Source organism: Nannospalax galili, unplaced genomic scaffold, assembly GCF_000622305.1.
Source record: "Nannospalax galili isolate Female #2095 unplaced genomic scaffold, S.galili_v1.0 scaffold72, whole genome shotgun sequence".
Taxonomy (NCBI): domain Eukaryota; kingdom Metazoa; phylum Chordata; class Mammalia; order Rodentia; family Spalacidae; genus Nannospalax; species Nannospalax galili.
Genome location: NW_008336933.1, coordinates 11,107,824 through 11,121,951, shown reverse-complemented (window position 1 = coordinate 11,121,951; position 14,128 = coordinate 11,107,824). Strand labels below are relative to the sequence as shown.

The following is a 14,128-nucleotide window of genomic DNA, read 5'->3' as shown; positions in this document are numbered from 1 at the left end:
GGAGCCATAGCTCAGAGGCTAAGAGCACTGGCTGCTTTGCAGAGGACCTGCGTTCAGTTCCCAGCACTCACATGGTAGCTAACAGCCATCTGAAACTCCAGTTTTAGGGAGTCTGACACCCTCTTCTGGCCTTCCCAGGTACTGCATGCACATGGTACACTTACATACATGCAGGCAAAATACTTATACACATAAAATAAAAGTAAATTTTTTAAAAAGTCTACCTTCCCCTGATTTTGTCTGCCTGGACTAGAGGGGAACAAAATGCTGAGATGCAGTAAGTCAGTCAGTACTAGAAGCGAACACCTCTAAGTTTGGGTGATGACAGACCACTCCTCCCTCCCTGCCCCACTCGAACCCCATGCTCACTTTAAACGGCATGCTGATGATCATCTTGAGCAACTTCTCCACTTCATTGAGCCTGGTCTCAATGTCATGTGCATTCTTGATGGCAACCAGTCCTATGAGAGGGACAGAAACAGCCACGTCAGAGAGCAAGCAGCACACGTGTGTTTATAAAGTGTCTCATGACAAGGACGCCACCCCTGACCGCACCCTGCATAGTGAATTGTTCTGTTGTCTAAAGAAGATACATCCTGAGACTCCCACAGATGTTTGAAACCATGACTAGAGCCAGACTCTAAAATGTAATGCTTTTCCCACCTTAACTCAGCCGAAATCACACATGGTGACTGTCGCCTCTGTAGGCTGACGTGAGGTGGCAAGGCCACTATGAAATTCATCTTCACACTTCCACACAGAAACGATTTCCTCTCACCATAGAGACTTTAGCAACCTCAGCACACATTTTTTTTTGTTTGCTTCCTTATTCACCCTTTTTCTTACAGAAGCACCTCAGCTGCCCTTCGCAGAGCTGAATGGCCAACATCACCAACCTCACGTTTCAGCAAAATAGGGGACTCTAAGCGCTGAGATACCAACACGTTAGACCTGATTACCAAGACAGCTGCTAAGTGATTGAAGGGCAAGAGGTATATACAGCATGGAAACACGGGGCAAAGGAAAGAGTCTGACCACAGGAAGGACAGGGCAGGGTGGTTCAAGATTTCATCATGCTGCCAGAATGGCATGCGATCTGAAATGTGTGAACTGTTCATTTCTAGAATTTTCCATCAAATATTTTCAGACAGGAGTTGGCTTTGGCCTTAAAAAGCAGGAAACAAAACCTCAGTTAAGGAAGACTTGGTACTCGCTGAGTTTCACGAAGTCTTGGGAGTCCTGTTTTTAGCCTGTGAAGCACAGCAGACATTTATGTTTCTGCTGGAGCCAAAGCATGGATTCAAAGAAAATGGCAGACTGTGAGAAGGGTGTGTGTGTGTGTGTGTGTGTGTGTGTGTAAGATCCCTTGCAGTGTGACACTCTGGGGCCGTTCTAACACCTGGACACAGCTGGGGCTTAGTCAGAGACCACTTGGGTCCCCAACCATAAGGGGTGGTTGATCCAGGTCCCACCAATGACATAGGGAAGGGCTCACTCAGCCAACCACAACTGCCCAGACCACAAGACCCATGTAAAATGAGCCCATATTTAGACAAGTCATATAAATGCCATGTTTAGAAGGCTCTTTGCTCTGAGAAAACCCAAGTGGGAATGACTCACAGCCCTCTTCAGGAACCCACATAGCTACTCTTGTTATGGTCACTACCGGCTCTGACTGGCTGTTGGGTCGTGCAGTATTTTATTTTTAAAACCCTGTAGCTCAAAGCCATACTTAGGAGACATGGAATTTTCTGTTTCCACATAAGCAATGCAAGCCCAAGACTTCCCACATCAGTGTCTCCTACCAGTTCCCCAGGGATGGAATTAGACTCCTAGGCACACTGGCTTCTCCCTAGACTCTATATGACCCAGATGTCACCATCCCTGTGAGCCACAACAGAACTCCAGAGGCCCAGCTCCCAGAACTACATTCAGTCACTGAAGTGTTCTCTGTTTCTAATTTGGTTTTGTTCACAAAGGGGAAAAGGCTGTTCAGTTTTCAGGCAACTCACCACCTAGGGGGACAAAGCAATCAAAATAATTTCTTAAACTATTTGATTGAAATTAGTGCTCCAGCATACACACTTCCTGAGAATACCCCCCTTCCCAAGATTCCCCACACATTAAGAGGAGGGCATTTCTGAAAGCCTGGGCCATCCCTAATGCCTTTCTCCTTCACCTGGCCCTCTGGGTATGCAAGTGTCCCTGCTTGCTGAGGACTTCTGATTCTGCCCACTCCTCAGTCTCCCAAGTCCCAGGCAGCCAGCCATGGAAAGTGCAAGACCCAGAGGCAGCAGGGTAGGCTATGACTGGCCCACTGGAAAACCCTGGGCTTCACACACACCATGTCTCCGTGCATCCAAGCACAATACCTTGACCATCACTACAGGAAGGGATGAACTACCCTCTCCCACTCCTCCCTGGCTCTACCCCACCCTTGCCTATTAAAGGAAGTAGGAAGAAAAAAGGAAAGCAAAAAATACCAGAGTGTCAGTAATTTCTGGATGCCTCTGCTCCTGCCTTGAATCCCTTGCATAGAATTTCAAATATTCATGTACTGATATATACATGCATGTGGCTTGACATTTTGAACATGATGTGGTATATATGACAGTGGTCCCATAAAGTGGTATCACCTAGCAAAATCATGCCTGGCTCTTAAAATGTCCACATAATGACAGAAATCACCCAAGGGCACATTTCTCATAGCATCCCTGTCAGAAAGTATAGCTGTGAGTGCACACGAGGGTGTAGGCACTGTTCTCTGCACCAGACTGCTTTGAGCAACCCTTCCTTGCTACAGAGAAATCCTTAGGGGACAGAGCTAAGTCTAAACTCTCTCTTGAAAACTGTCTATAAAGAGAAGGTAATAACATTAACTCATTCTCACTTCTTTATTTAAAGACAAGTAATGCTGTTGCCTTCCAATTTTTGAGAACTACAATACCAGTTCTAAGTCCATCAAATTGACACAGTAGCTCTGCTTTTATGTTCTGAAAATGCATTGTGTAGTACAGCCAATGTTTATCGTACAACATTGCAATACACCACGTCTGCAACAATTTGTAGAATGGGAAGCATCAGTTCACAGTTCTCCAAGATCATGATTCTTGAACGTTTTCTGTGATGACATAGCTCTAGTTCCATCTTTGTTTTTTAAATATTTTTTTAAAAAATTTCGCTGGGCGTGGTAGCGCACACCTTTAATCCCAGCACTCAGGAGGCAGAGGCAGGGGGATCTCTGTGAGTTCAAGGCCAGCCTGGTCTACATAGTGAGTTCCAGGACAGCTGGAGCTACAGGGAGACCCTGTCTCAAAAAAGACCCCCCTAAAATTTTTTTTCATGTGTACTGGTCTACATATCAAGTTCCAGGCCAGCTGGGGCTACAGGGAGACAAAGAAAGAAAGAAAGAAAGAAAGAAAGAAAGAAAGGATACATGAAATTGTCAGAAAAAAGTGATGGGGAGATATGGGAGGAGTTGGAGGGGAGGGAGTAGGCATGGATTTGATCAAAATACCTCATATGCATATATGAAATTCTCAATAAAAAATTTTTTTAAAGTTCATGTGTATAAATGTATGGCTTGCATGTATGTAAGTGCACCTGTGTTGTGCAGTGCCCGTGGAGGTCAGAAGGCTGTGTCAGATCTCCTGGAACTGCAGTTACGGATGGTTGTTGGCCGCCACATGGGTGCTGGGAATCAAACTTGGGTCTTCTGCAAGAGCAGCCACGCTCTTAAGTGCTAAGCCATCTCTCCAGTCCCCATCTTTGTTTTTCTTATTTGGGTTACACCATCACTTAGAGAGGTAAATATACACTGCTTTCAATCTTGCAGGGTGGCCTAATGTCATGAATAAAATATAGAACATCTGGGTAAGTATGAATTTCAGAGAATCAATGAGCAAAGCACTAGTAAGGCCTGGTATACTGAAAATGTGCCTGCTGTTTATCTCACAATCAGCATGAACTGCATGTCTAGCACTTTGCCCCCTTCGTGACCCATCTTTCCCAACTGCAATAGAGCGTTGGAAACAGAATCAAAACATTGATCCCGCTGGATGTGACCCCAGCCCACGTTACCATCCTAGTGCCCTGCCATTTCCCACAGCCTCGGGGCAATGCTGAGAAACAGGTCCTGAAGTCCAGCAGAGCCCGCAGTGCTGCCTCTGGGACATGCAGCCAGGAGAGCACTGTGGAGATCACAGTTGATTCAGATTATGAGCCATTCTTATTCTTTCTGCTTCTGAATGGAAGGCAAGAGGCTCTCCTTGGAGATATAATCATGCTTGAGACTCAAGCAGGAAGAGGCATCTCACTGGGGAAGGGAAAATGATGGGAACTCTCCTGTGCAAGCACAGAAACAACAGGTGATTTTTGTTGGAGCTTTTAGTCCAAGGCACTTCAATCATTTAGTTCCCCATGCTGGCTCCTTGGGGACAATCAAGCTGGCAATCTAGGTTGGTTTTCTTAAAGAGACAGCTTCCTGTCCCCAAGAACTCTTCCCACATGGATGACAAGGAACACTGGCCTCTTTCCCCAGAAGGGGCTCTGCTGTTTCACAAAGTGATGGATGGAGTCTCCCTGATTTACTGAAACTCCCCCTATGATGCTACAGCCAGACAGCCATGGCTGCAGCTACAACCCCCAGGGCTCCACAGCAGGGCCTCAGGAAGCAGGAAAGAGCCCACATCCAGCATCCAACATCCCAGCCCTCACCCCTAGCAGCCCCTGGCCAGCAGGGCACAGATGAGCCCAGAAATCACGGGCTTCTGACAGCCACAAAAACAAAATTCAGGTGTCCTCCCCTTGGGGTACAGGACCCTACTCCTCTCTGATTGTTTAAAAAGTGTTTTCTGGGGCCGGAGAGATGGCTCAGTGGTTAAGAGCACTGACTGCTCTTGCAGAGGACCCAGGTTCGATTCCCAGCACCCACACAGCAGTCCAGTTCCAGGGGAATCCGATGCCCTCTTCTGACCTTAGTGGCATTGCACAACATGGGTATACTTACATACACACACTCATACACATAAAATGAAAATAATAAATAAAATATTTTTTAAAAATTAAAAAAACTGTTTTCCAACAAAAGGGCTTTAAAGTGAAATGAACACACACACACACACACACACACACACACACACACACACACACAGGACCATGGGGCCACAATGGCTTCTAACTGTTTCACATTATCTGGGGTCTGTTAGTTTCACAGCTGGTGGGATCCTCAAGCACCTGCTGCCCAATTTATGTCATTTCTTTATTTTTCAGGGACAGATGACAAGAGCCATGGGTCCAAGCAGGATGACAAGTATTTGCATGCTGTTCTAGCCTACCTGCTGCACTTTTCCTTTGGGAATCAAGTTACCTGGCACCTAATGGCTAGTCTGGCTTTTCCAAACATGACTTGTATGTAAGCCACAATTTTCAACCATATCCTTAAAAATATTTTATTATTTTTATTTTATTCTATGTATATGAGTATACTGACTGCATGCATGTAAGTGCACCCGTGTCATGTAACGCCTGAGGAGGTCAGAAGAGGGCGTTGGATTCCCTGAAACTGGAGTTACAGGTGGTTGTAGGCCACTGTGTGGGTGCTGGGAATCGAACCTGGGTCCTTTGCAAGAGTAGTCAGTGCTTTTAACCACTGAGCCATCTCTCCAGCCCCCAACCTTATTTTTTTTTTCAAGTACTTAAATTCAACCATTTCAGGTCACCTGAAACTTCTGGCTTTTATATTCCAAATACTTTGGATGACAGGAGGATCTTGTCTAACATAGTTTTGCTGCCTGAGAGTGTAATGATGAATACTGTAGGTGGGTGGATAAGATAGGGTTGAACTTGAAAATGAAATTAAACTTCCTAGGAAGACTGTTGTTCTGGAACTTGCCAGCAGGGGACGCAAACACTTTGTGTAAGTTCCAGGATTTAGTTCTCAGAACTGTAATAAGATCCAAATGTCCACCACTCACACTGAAAGATTTGGGCCCCAAAGACTTCATGGTCCATGAAAATTTATCTAATTTCTGGAAGAATATAATCATTTACATTGTATTAACTTTTAAAATGTACCCTCACATAGTTTGTGACAGAAAAATTTTATCCAGATTTACCATAAGCAGTTAAGAACTTGAAAAGGTGTTATTAATATTATATAAATTTCAGCAAGCCACGTGTGCATATATTTAGAGGCTAAACATCAGCCAGGAGCTGTTCAGGGGCCTTTCTCTCTAAAGGGCTTTAGCCTCATAAGAAAAGAACACAAAATATGTTTGTGGAGGTTATGAGATTAACTGCTTTCTGCTAAAACATACACCTGCCTTGTTCCCAGAACCAAAACAGAATGAAGCAAGCTTAAACTAATATGGTTTCTTAGCCTCAGAAACCTGGGTCAAAAGTCCCACATTTCGATACCCAGAGCTTGGCTCCACACTTCTGACAGCTGCCCTGGGCTTCCTTGGGGGACCCGAAGGGTGGGGGAGAGGGGGAAGAGAGAACACTAACACCCCCTGATGCTGGGATTCTGGAAGAAAAGGCAGTATGCTGCCAGGGTCAGTAGAGAAGCAAATACATTAAGGAATATTCCCGGCCCACATCTCTTAGGAGAGAAGCAGCTTTCTGACTCTCCCACAAAGGACAGCCCCGGGGGAAACCTCCTATCAAGGGCACTTTCAAATGGGACCAGATAACAAACTGCCTTGAAATTGCTTCTTGTCCATTTAACAAATGTGCCCATAAAAACACTGCACATAGAAACGTAGCTCTGACTAAAATCATCTGTACATTGCAGAAGAGGTACATAATCTTGGGGCTAGGAGTACTGCTCAGTGACAAAGTGGGGGCTTAGAACATGTAAGAACCTGGGTTCCATCCTCAGCCAAAGTAGAAAATAAAATAAACAAAATGATAGAACCCAGGATCTCATGACTACTAAGTCTCAATCTAAGGGCTCTAAACACTGAGCCACAGCCCCATCCCAGCCCTATATTAAAGGCTGAATGTACTTCCGATTTTGGAAACAACATATTTTAAATTTTTAAGGAAAACATTCAATGCTTTCTAAGAATCTCCTCCTTTCTTGATGAGGATAGGTCCACAGCCTTGAACAAGTGCTCTCTACAGAGCCACATCCCCAGCCCCTGAACAAGTAGTTGATACTCAAAAAGCAGAAACTAAGGAATGATAGCTCCTTATTCTGTGCAGAATTGGAGTCCCAGAAGAAGCTCTAACATCCTGGAAAATGGTGGCAGTGACTCTTTGCCATGTGAAACTTGAGTGCTATATTGCAGGGCTAACTACGGGCCAAGTACATGCGTATGGCTGTGTTGACACAGGACAGAACAGTGCTGTGCCCTCAGCACCCTACAACACACAGGAGGACACTAGCTGGTTAGTTTCGCCATTTGCTTTTGGCTCCTGGTCACAGCGAGGCTCACAGGGATTGTAGGACAAGGAAGGGAGTGACATCCATAGTCTCATCTTTCCCAGGATTCAAAGCTGGACAGAGAATACAGGAAGAGAAGGTGGAGCCCAAAAGAAACTTCCCCAGGACCCAAAGGAGGAAGCTGCTTTTCCTTCCTCTTCTATAGCTGCCTTTCTCCAAGTGAGAAAAAAATTCGTCTGAATTAATGTTGTGATTTTCCTGTGTTCTTAATCCTTCTCTGCTCCTTTCATTATTCTCCTGATGAAGCACAATTCCCTTCCTAAAATGCAGACTTAACATTTTTTTAGAAACCACTTACCAGCCAGGCAACGGTAGCACATGCCCATGATCCTAGCACTTAGGAAGCTGGGACAGGAAGGTCTAAAATTTGAGGTCAGCTTAGGCTAAAAGGTGAGATTCTATCTTAACAAAGCAAAAGCCCATTCACTTTGCTACTCCCCCGACCCCACCCAGTGCTGAGAATCAAACCCACAACCTCAGGTATGCTAGGCACATGCTCTACCACTGGGCTATACCTCCGGCCCCACCAGTCTGTCTTAAGACATAAAAGACACCTGGGGTACCTGCCCCTCTTCACCTCTCCATACAGGAAGGATGCACTGCTGGCTATTTTTCTAATGTACCAATTTACAAATTTCATAAACCAGGCATGGAGATGCTGTGCCCAAAATCATGGCAAGAGCTCTGCCCTCCCTGTGCATTTGTGCTGGCCACAAGGCGGTCAGGAGACATACATACGCTGACCACACATGGTTGGCAGAGCCCAGGTTCAAGGAGAACAGAGCAGGGGCTCCACCCACTCCAGCCGGAGGAGGCCTGAAGAGTGAGCAGATGAAGAGGGCAAGGGAGGGACAGAGAGAGGGAGGCACTGTGGCTACCCAGAGGCAGCTGTGAGAGCTGGTGAGGGTGGGCAGGGGTGAGCTACTGAAGCAGAGAGAAAGAAAAGCCCTGTGGGGTTTAAAGGAGACCACAACATCCCAGGCAAGTTGTGCGAGCGAGAACATCATACTCAACAATTCTGTCTCTTATAGTGATGCACACACTGGCCCAAGATTCCTCAGTCACTCAAGTCAGATCCACATCAAGCAATAAATGGGAATCAGTTAAACCATAAGCCCAGTCAGCCCATTTGGGTCCCACTGTGGTACATGGTGGGTTCTCTCTTAACCAGAGCAGGGAGTCACTGGGAGGATGGGGTCACACTTGTAGAGGGCACTGTTGGGAGCAGTGAGCAAGTTCATTGGTGAATCTGCCCTAAAGGATAGTGTGGCTTTGTTGGCCACCAGGCCTTCTCACCTAAAAACCTCTTATTGGGGTTACTGCTTGTGCCAGGACAAAGGACAGACAGACAGAGAGTCAAAGTCAGCAACTCTGTGTGTCTAGCTCAATAGGATTCACAACCTTGCCACAAAGATGTTATTACTGCTGTTATGTCAAGAATGCACCCACTAGTTGGAAGGAAAAAGGAGACAGGAGAGGGCAGTGAGTTAGGCCAGTAAAAACAAAATACGTGTATGGAAATGTCACAGTGAAGCTCACCACTTTGTATGCTAACCAAAAGAAGAAAAGAAGGAGGCTGATAGAAGGTACCAAGCTTTGAGGATCGAGGTGACTTAGCCCAAAGTCCCATGGCAAGCAGCAGGTGACAGAGCCAGGATAGCAATCCACCTGTCTGGGTGCAAAGATAGTACTGACCTGGCTGTGTGCCCTAGTTTGCTACCCAATCTCATCAAGCCTCCATGTTCTCATGGAGGAGGTAAGAAAGGTGATGATGGGAATTAGAGACACTGTGGGCCAAAGTCCCTTCATCCCTCTTTTCCCTGCTTGTCCAAGTACTGCTCCACGTTTTCCTCTCACTCCCTTCTGAGTGACATGTCAGCAAAGGATAAGGAAGACTTCTGTTCTTCAAACAAGTAAGAAGAACTTGCACAAGTAAATTAGCAAGAGAGATGTGGCCATGTGACCATCATCATTGAATTTGAGGGTGGCATGAGGACAGCATCGGCCCTTAGTTTAGTGTTACCAGGACAGCAAGTAGCATGTGGGCATGCACACTGAGATGGCATCGTTCAGGGGACATTGCAGCTGCCAGGAAAGAACAGTGCGCAGGACACCTCTGGCCATCAAGGACAAAAGTCAGATCAAGGGGCTCTCGGGGCCTTCTCCAGACAGAAATAACAATGCACAACTTTTAAGGGATAGACCAAAAGCGTTCAGTGACCCAAAATGCCAAAGGGAAACAAAAATAGTAATAAAAGGGGCTGGAAGTGTAGCCCAGAGATGGTGTGTGCTTAGCATGTATAAGGCCCTGGTTTCAATGCCCAGCACAGAAAACAGAAAAAAAACAAAAACAAAACAAAACAAAACAAAAAACAACAACCCACAAACACTAAAATTGTCTTTCTGTCCTATGGCAGTGCCAACATATTATAGCAGTGTGCCTTCCACCTGCTGTCCTCGGTCTCTTGGTGGCCCAGGGGAGGGTGTCATGGTCTCGAGTTTTATCACGGAGTCACAGCCAGCCCCTGCAGCCTCGAGAATTCTAGCCCATGAGCCTCCTCTACAGCATGCTGAGCTCCCACTGTGGAGAGCCCACAGGGCCGGTCTTTGATTTCCTCTTCATCACTATTCACAAGCATGGTAACTGCTCTTCTTTTGCCTACATACATGAATGGTTCTTTCACTTCTAGAAAGTGTTTGCCAAAACAGATGGCAGAGAAATATCAGGTCCAAAGTGGTCTGTAAAACAGAAGGGACCCAGGCAGCCTGAGGGGACTGAGGACACTGCCATCGGGCTCACCGTCAGATCTGATGGAATAGAAGCAAGTTTCCCCCTCTACGTTCTGTGGGAAGAAACTGTGACATGGAAGCAAGCTGCTGGACCACCTATGTAAGTTCTAACTGATTCCTTCTCCAGCTGGAAAGGTAACCCAGGTGTCATGGAGGTCCAGGGCACGGGACACCATCTGTGGCATGAAATTGGGAAACCAGAAACCAAACACAGCCAGGAAGCCATTTATGTAGAAATAAGAGGGGGCAAGGGTATGAGAGAGGATCCTGGTGTGGGCAGCATGGCGAGGACTTGGGAACAAATAGAAATCAAGGAGGAGAGATTGGAGGAGCAGGCAGCCCAGCCCAAGACGGGTCAGGGGTCCCGTGTATGGAAAGGAGTCAAAAATAGATCTGTGAGTCAGAGAAGATGCTCAAATACCCAGATAGGGGGTCAGTACAATCACACGGAAGCTTTGCATGGAGGTGGGGCTACAGCAAAGGTCAAGGGCAGCACCATCCACCACCACAACCTCAAAGGCCTGCCAAGGCTGGGCAGAGATGGCACCTCTATGCCCTGCTTTGCTGCCCAGTACTCAGTAACCTCTGCTGTCTTTAGCCACATTCATTAAAGAAGTCAACTCAGTGCCCCTGAGCAGCAGTTGGTCTACCCATCAGGCACTGTTCTCTTTGTTTGGGGTTAAACCAAGCTTATCCCTGATGTCCAGGTGAGGGAAATGTGAACAGAAGATGGAGCCAGACCCAGGAAATAGAGCAGATGTCGGGGATGTGGGAGTCAGGTGTCGTATCAGTGTCCAGTCCTTTCTGGCACTCTCCCAGGTGCCTTAATTCACCATCCTGTGGATTTCAAGTCTAAGAAGAGACTGTGTACATGCATGAGGCAGATGGATGATCATCATTAACAATGAAGCTGAGCACAGCAGAGACATCGTGCAAAGGCTCACATTCCTGTTGTACCTATAGAAAATGCTGAATGCTACGCTCCAGGCTGGCCGCCCCTGCCAGCCACTCCCACTCTGGCCTCCCCTAAGGTGGCTGCATTGTAGCACTGGACAACAAACCCTGTGTTGGGAAAACTCTAAGCTCATGCTGAGCTGCCTACACCAACCTCTAGTCTCTTCGTGGCTCTCTCTTCAAGGCCAATCAGTGTCCAGCCCCTTCTCACACCTGCTCCATTACCCCTGGCCCAAGCAGTACCTTATACCTGCCTCCTACTCCCTCTTGTTCTGATCCATCTTTCACAGTACAACAGCTGGAGTTTATCTCAGATCAAATCAATTCCCTATTCAGAGCCCTCAGTGATGATGGAGACCATGCCTGTAATCTGTCCCACTCTGCATCTCCCTAACCTACACTCTCCACTGCAGTCAAAGTGGCCACATCATGGCTCATTTCCACCCCCAAAGCACTTACCACAATCAAGGACTTTGCACCTGCTCTCTCTCTCTCTCTCTCTCTCTCTCTCTCTCTCTCTTTTTCTCTCTCTTCCTGGATGTTCCAGGTACCTACTAGTTTGTTCTCTCCTTCAAATTTGTACTCATTCATCAGTAAGACCATCCCTGACAACCTTATCTAAAAGCTTGCCTGTCCCTAAAGTCATAACCCTTTTTGGCTTACTTATATTTTCTGCTGAACATTTATCAGGATCTAACATATTTTAATCACTTGTTAATTTTGTTTATTACTGTATTTCTCCTAATCAGAATATAAGGACCATGAAGACAGGATGCAGGGCTTTTGTTGTTGGCTTGCTGCTCAGCTCAGAGTCCCCAGCACCTGCACAATGCCTGACACTCAGTAGTAGGCACTCGATAAACACGGAACTGAATGAATGAGTGCAAAGGAAACACAGAACTGAATGAATGAGTGCAAAGGAAACACGGAACTGAATGAATGAGTGCAAAGGAAACACGGAACTGAATGAATGAGTGCAAAGGCAAGATGTTTGTTGTAGCCACTAAAAATCCAAGCTCACCTGGCCACTTTGAAATAGGATCTGTAGCAGCAGAAGTAACCAGGGGGGTTCAGATGTCACAGACCTGAAGGGGTGCTGTGACAAGAGGATCAAAACAGTCCAAGAGCCTCAGTCAGTCAATGGGAAATTTTTGTATGTTTCTTTTTTAAAGCACAAACCTTCTCAGATGTGAGAGATGTAGACAAAGCAAGAGACTTTGCTTGTGGTCTGAATCAGCAAGTAGGAGATTTAAACTTAAGACTTGACCCAGGGTGAGGGAGAGCTGAAAAGTAAGAGGGAAACCCAGACTTAATGTCTACAGGAAGCAGATACTTCTCTTCCCAGAGCTGGGGGACAACACAGCCAAGAGGTATGTGTATCAAGTTAAAAGTTACCAACCTGCTTCCAGTTAGGGTCTGGTGAGAGACCAGCTTCCATGAAAGGGGATACAGGACAGAGGCAAGACAAGCCCCAAGGTCAGCATCACCCTGCCTCATCCAAACAGAAAGCCAGGGAGGAAAGCTAGTGAGCACTGTGTCTCTATTCCAAGCAGGGGTGCCAATAGCCCTGCCTGTGTGTCACCAGGACACCCACCAAGCGTAACACCGCAGAGGGAGAAAAAGTACAATTCTGTCCATAGAAAATTCTACCCCCTTGGCAAGCCTTGAGGAACCAAGAACCGAGACAGAGGGTTCAGTGCCTCTTCAATTGCATGCAGATTCAAAAATGCAAAGTGGTCTGCAGCTTCCCACCCTCTTGGTATGACTAGAGTAGTTCAGGAACCAGATTTCCTCAGGAAGCTTTTTAATGCAACCAAAGAGTGCAAATCTAAGCCAGCCCAGAAATTTCAATAGAGACTTGGGAATCTGAGGAACTGGAATGATCCTGAGAAAAAGCCAGCCTTGCCAATACCACACACAGCTGGTTACCTTTTCTGTTTATGTGGTTTGCAAATGCAGACAATCTTTTTATGCAAATAACAAATTTGCATGGAAATAAAGTAAAAATTTTTGTGTGTGTTACTATGAGATATTTTGCTTGGCAAATGACTTCCCTAGATTTAAAGGGATCAAAGAAGAAAAGGGGCCTCCCTGGCCTTGCAAAACCAAACTCCAATAGTGCTGTGGAAGAATCAGCTGGCCTACACTTAGAGAAAGGAAATCCCAAAGAGCCCAGGGCTTAAGGTGACCCCCTCTCCTCTGCTGCCAGGAACCATCCTCATCCCCACTAGGGGGTGCTAGCTGGACTCTTGCAAGAGGTTTCCATGAGACAGGACTCATCACTACTGACAGAACAGGTCCTAATAGTCCCATTTCAGGCTGTCTGAAAGTCCTTTCCCTCCAGCCACCGGTCTTCCCCCTAGGAGCTCTATCACATCTAACCTTCACTTCAGCTTTTTCTTACCCTTTAGGTACCTGAAGGCAGCTATCATAGCCCTACTTTTTCTCCATGATAACTACTGACTTCTAACCACATCTAAATGTTTCTTCATTCTTTGGAGGCAGTGTCTGTGCAGCACATAGCCGGAACTAACTCCATCAGTTTGCACAAGTGCAAAAGAGGCCAAGTAACAGGGCAAGGCAATTTCCCCCCATTCTCTCCTTTCTGCTCCAGGGAAGGCCTTTCACCCCTGCCTCCACACTGAAACCACACCTTTCCACAGCCTCTGCACCAGCAATCTTGGCCAGAAGCAGCAGATGCTAACAGTAACCCTAACAAGTGGCATCTAGATGCTTCCTGGCCTCAGACAATAATCTACCATGCATTTTAATTCTCATAAAAAACACAGGCAACAGGTACTATGTCATAGGTAAGGAGCCAATTCCAGTCGGCTGGGGGCGGGGGGAGGGGGCAGTCATACCTGAGTTCTGAGACCTGGTCAGAGGAAGACCCAGAAAGTCCAATTTGTTTAAGGCTTGCCTTGTTCCAGAAAAGGC

General features: G+C 46.5%; 1 protein-coding gene across 1 annotated transcript in view; it reads right to left on the bottom strand.

Annotated features, from left to right (window-relative positions):
* Pxdc1 (PX domain containing 1) overlaps nt 1-14,128 on the bottom strand; it is a 31,940-nt gene that overhangs the window by 15,736 nt on the left and 2,076 nt on the right. Inside the window, exon 2 of the mRNA XM_008831670.3 lies at nt 370-461. Within this exon, the coding sequence (XP_008829892.1) occupies nt 370-461 (92 nt within the window). The remainder of the gene's footprint in view (nt 1-369; nt 462-14,128) is intronic.